The 4,920-nt window shown below is 41.8% G+C and overlaps 1 protein-coding gene across 1 annotated transcript; it reads left to right on the top strand.

The window, feature by feature from the left end:
• Positions 1-648: 648 nt before the first annotated feature.
• fadd (Fas (tnfrsf6)-associated via death domain) lies at positions 649-4,495 on the top strand. Its single transcript, XM_058401673.1, has 2 exons — positions 649-1,206; positions 3,734-4,495. Exons 1-2 carry the CDS (start codon positions 915-917, stop codon positions 4,012-4,014), a joined length of 573 nt encoding a protein of 190 aa, XP_058257656.1. The 5' UTR covers positions 649-914; the 3' UTR covers positions 4,015-4,495.
• The last annotated feature ends 425 nt before the right edge of the window (positions 4,496-4,920 follow it).

Here is a 4,920-nt window from a genome sequence, read left to right as displayed (position 1 = left end):
AAAAAATTCCCATAAACACATTCCTAAACCTTGTGGAAAGCCTTCCCAGAAGAGTTGAAGCTGTTATAGCTATAAAGGGCGGTTCTTGGCCTGGCTCACAGTCTCTGCTCTACAGTAATTCCAGGTGTTCTATCGGGTTGAGGTCAGGTCTCTGTGCAGGCCAGTCAGGTTCCTCCACACCAAACTCGCTCATCCATATCTTTATGAATTTTGGAAGGGGCCATCCCTAAACTTTTCCCACAAAGTTGGCAGCATGAAATTGTCCAAAATGTCTTGGTATGCTGCAGCATTTAGAGTTCCATTCAGTGGAACTAAGGGGCCGAGCCCAACCCCTGAATTTAATGATTTGTAGGGGTGTCCCAAAACGTTTAGCAATATAGTGTATGTGTCTATACTTCTGTAAAGCTGCTTTGAGACAAAGTCCGTTGTTAAAAAGCGCTATACAAATCAGTTGAATTGAATATGCAAATTACGCATGACGTCACGCGTCAATAAGTTTTGGAGCATTAATTAACTAATTTCCACTGAGAAGAGTTGGTGCATGGGGGAGATGATGGGGGTTTACTTCACACTGCTAAATGTTTGAGAACTAGTTTTGTGTGCAGTTTTCCAAAACACAGACTGTCGCTTTAAGAAAGTAAGGTGGAGCAATAAACCGGAAAGTTGGACTCCAACTTCATTTTGGCAGGTTGAACACCTTTTGGCCAGTTTACGAGCTTTGGACACTATCAAGCAAGATAAATGATCTAAGTTGTGAATTCTGAGCTCTTTAACAAGTAAAGAGTTTGCTCTTTGGCCTAATGGTTTGAACATTCGGTCCCCGGCGTTCAAAACGAAAGCGGAAATGTCCGGTGTGTGTCTGTAGGTAAGGAAGAGAAGAGCTGTCTCATCGTCTTAACTTCAGACACGAGAAGATGGATCGATTTAAAGTTATGCTGTTGGAGATATCCGATAAAATCAGTCCTGAGCAGTTAGACAAGCTGAAATTTCTATGCGTAGGCATTATTGGGAAGAAGAAAAGCGCGGAATTCACCAGCGGCATTCAGCTGTTTGACTGTCTGATAGAGAGAGCAGAGATCGGGCCTCATAACACGGATTTTTTACGGAAGCTTCTCTCTGACATTGGTCAACATGTTTTACTGGAAAAAATCGAGAGATACGAAGGTCAAGCGAGCTCCAGCGAATTGCCGGATGAAACGGAACTAGGTTTGTAAATCTCTCCACTTTAGAACAACATGGTGTCTTTTACAGGGAACACCTTACAGGTGTCCGGTCACAGGTTCGAGGGTCATTTGAGTGGAATCCCTTAATTCAGTCTGTGGTGTGTGTGTGTGTGTGTGTGTGTGTGTGTGTGTCTGTCTTAAACGTAAACTCCACCCTGAAACACATGAAATCTATTTAGACCGAAATAGTTTTCTGATGCATTCAATGTTACTAGCTACAGTGTTAGCGTAGCTAGTAATGGAATTTCCATACCGCGCGCTTTTTATTTTCATACTTACTTACACCTCTCTCTCTCTCTCTCTCTCTTTCTCTTTCTATCTCTGTCACTCTCTCTCTTTCTTTTCTCTCTCTTGCTTTCTATCTCTCTCCTCTCTCTCTCTCCTCTCTCTCTCCCTTTCTCTCTCTCTCTCTCCTCTCTCTCTCCCTTTCTCTCTCTCTCTCTCACCCTCTCTCTCTCTCCCTTTCTCTCTCTCTCCTCTCTCTCTCTTTCCTCTCTCTCTCCCTTTCTCCCTCTCTCTCTCTTTCCTCTCTCTCTCTCTCCCTTTCTCCCGCTCTCTCCTCTCTCTCTCCCTTTCTCCCTCTCTCTCTCTCCCTTTCTCTCTCTCTCTTTCCTCTCTCTCCCCCTTTCTCTCTCTCTCTCTCTCTCTCTCTCTTTCCTCTCTCTCTCTCTCCTCTCTCTCTCCCTTTCTCTCTCTCTCTCCCTTTCTCCCTCTCTCTCCTCTCTCTCCTCTCTCTCCCCCTTTCTCCCTCTCTCTCCTCTCTCTCCTCTCTCTCCCTTTCTCCCTCTCTCTCTCTCTCTCTCTCTCTCTCTCTCTCTCCCTTTCTCCCTCTCTCTCTCTCTCTCTCTCTCCCTTTCTCCCTCTCTCTCTCTCTCTCTCTCTCTCTCTCTCCCCCTTTCTCCCCCTTTCTCCCTCTCTCTCCTCTCTCTCTCTCTCTCTCTCTCTCTCTCTCTCTCTCTCTTTCCTCTCTCTCTCCCTTTCTCTCTCTCTCTCTCTCCCTTTCTCCCTCTCTCTCCTCTCTCTCTCTCCCTCTCTCTCTCTCTCTCTCTCTCTCTCTCTCTCTTTCCTTTCTCTCTTGTAATTTATTAAAGAATGATGTCATAATTTTAACTGTTTAAAGTTAAGTTTATTATTGCAGAATGGCTGTGAAAACAAGATTTCTTCTATCACTTATTTTTACAGCAGCTATAAACAAATCATTTTCTTGCTCTTCAAGTTTATTTCCCCCTATTAAGGTGAATAAGCTACAGAAACATGCAGCTTGTTATTATACTGGGAAACTGGAAAGTCTTCTGTCATGTAGACCTATTAAAGTAAATGAAATAGTGGATTCAGTAAATGTTAGACTCTAATTTCCAGAATTCACAGCCGACATAACAAAACAGTTGCCCTGAGCTGTGCCAGAGAACTACACCAATCAGGCATAACATTATGAGCACTGACAGGTCTGATGACTGATTATCTCCTCATCATGGCACCTGTATATTAGGCAGCAAGTGAACATCCTGTCCTCAAAGTTGATGTGTTAGAAGCAGGAAAAATGGACAAGCGTAAGGATTTGAGCGAGTTTGACAAGGGCCAAATTGTGATGGCTAGACGACTGGATCAGAGCATCTCCAAAACTGCAGCTCTTGTGGGGAGTTCCCGGTCTGCAATGGTCAGTATCTATCAAAAGTGGTCCAAGGCTGGCCCGTGTGATCCGATCCAACAGACGAGCTACTGTTGTTCAGATTGTTGAAGAAGTTAATGCTGGTTCTGATAGAAGGGTATCGGAATACACAGTGTATCGCAGTTTGTTGCGTTTTGGCAGCAAAAGGGGGACCAACACAATATTCGGCAGGTGGTCATAATGTTATGCCTGGTTGGTGTAAAGTGCTGCTGCATCACTCTCTTTTTGGGTACTGCTGTTAAAAGACTAAAGCGCAGCTGCATCAGTCTGTCTTTGGTTAGAGAGGAGTTCTTAGTGGTGCCACTATCAGCTGGATAGTCCAAGGGCATTGTGGGTAATGTAAAAAAAACCATTAGACCAAAATGTTAATGAAAGAATCTCATTCATATATATGCAAATCGCTCTGGCTGGATTTTTTTATTTTTCTTCGTCTGGATCAGGATTTAACAACCTAACACAAATCTGTAAAGTTAACCTTAAAATTTAATTAGGTAAGGTAATTAATCCACACTTTCCGACCAATCAGATTCAACACTTTAAACTTGCTCGAGTATAAATGAGCTTTAACACTGGATCTTGCTGTTCTACTTGATAATGTCTGCTGTATGTTATTTAAAAAAAATCTAACTTGAAAAATTATCAAATATTATTAAAGGGACTGAGATCTTAAAAAGTTTGATTTAATACTTTAATTATGATTCTTGTTATAGAGTAGGGTGCCTAGAGTAGGCTGGAAACTGCAGATTGATCAAATAAAATTCATGGACATATTTTTTTTTCCCTCACATCAAGATTTAATTCTGCTTCTCACACTTTTTTGGATTACGTCTCTGTCTTCTAGAAAAGATCAACTGTGCAATCGAAGTGATTGTTGAGCATCTGGGAAGGAAGTGGCTTCAGTATGGACGGAAACTGGGAATCTCAGAGTTTAAGCTGGAAGGCATACAAGAGAAACACCCTCGCAACCTGGAGGAACAAGTGAGAGAACTCTTCAAAGAGTGGAAGAAGTCACGCAAAGTGGACGCCAGAGTGGATGAGCTGATCAGGGCGCTCCGTGCCTGTGACCTTAACTATACCGCTGATCTGGTCGAGAGAAAACTCCAGAGTGCTAACTTGTCTTGAAAAGACATTCCTTCTTTCTTTTTTTTTTTTTTTTAGGCTTTTATCCTCATTCATCGCTGCTGAACATGTACATTTGCTAATGATATTTCATCGCATTCGCCTTGCAGTTCTTTGTGCCAAAATCGATGCCAAAAATCACTTTGTTCTTAAAGTCATATTATTCAGTTGTGGAAAGCTTCACTCAGCCTTAAAGCTTTGCTCAGGAAGAAGGGCATATCTGTCTGTTGCGCTGGTGGGTAAACTGTGAATCCATGCTGTTTACAAAAAAGGGTACTTTTTTCACTGGAATATTATAAATTAGGCTGAGCTGAGATTCAAACGGAACATAGAATTAGAATATAATCAAACAATGATCTCTCCGTGTTAAAGCCTCAGCCTGTGACATGAACATTGAATTGAATAATGATTAGAAGATAACAGCATTGTTGCAAAAAGAATTCAATTTGTTATGTGGATGTAAATAAAGGGAATGATATTTTGAGCCCGTGTCTGAAGCCTGAGGCAATAATTATCTTGTCTATGTGTCCTGGAAAAGTTGGGAATTTCTAGAACAGTTTGTGGGGAAAATACCACTGGAATTACATGGAATGAAAATAAGTTTTGTTTCATATACAATGTTAGCATCTTTCCACTTTCAGGATATCTGATTCAATCCTAAGCTCAGGTTAGTGGACTTTCCCTATATGTTTTTCCCTATGTATGGGTTTAGAAAGTGTTCTCAGGTTTCCTTCTACCTCCCAAAAACATGCGGGTAGGTGGACTGGATATTGTAACTTGCTCCCAAATGAGAATTCCTGAGTATTCCTGCTTCAAGCTCAGTGTTCCTGGGATATACTCTAAAGCCACCTCAGATCTGACAAGGATAAAACAGCTGTCATCAAATGAAACTTTAACCTTCAAATTAAC

The sequence above is a fragment of the Hemibagrus wyckioides genome, linkage group LG10, assembly GCF_019097595.1.
Source record: "Hemibagrus wyckioides isolate EC202008001 linkage group LG10, SWU_Hwy_1.0, whole genome shotgun sequence".
Lineage (NCBI taxonomy): Eukaryota > Metazoa > Chordata > Actinopteri > Siluriformes > Bagridae > Hemibagrus > Hemibagrus wyckioides.
Note: the sequence above shows the minus strand (reverse complement) of the source record. Positions and strands in the feature narration are given on the sequence as shown.

What these genes read in the sequence shown, in the direction of transcription:
- fadd (XM_058401673.1), top strand. Translation starts at nt 915, where the DNA reads ATGGATCGATTTAAAGTTATGCTGTTGGAGATATCCGATAAAATCAGT. An exon ending in GCCGGATGAAACGGAACTAG is followed by an intron (nt 1,207 to 3,733) that starts GTTTGTAAATCT and finishes TCTGTCTTCTAG; the next exon opens with AAAAGATCAACTGTGCAATC.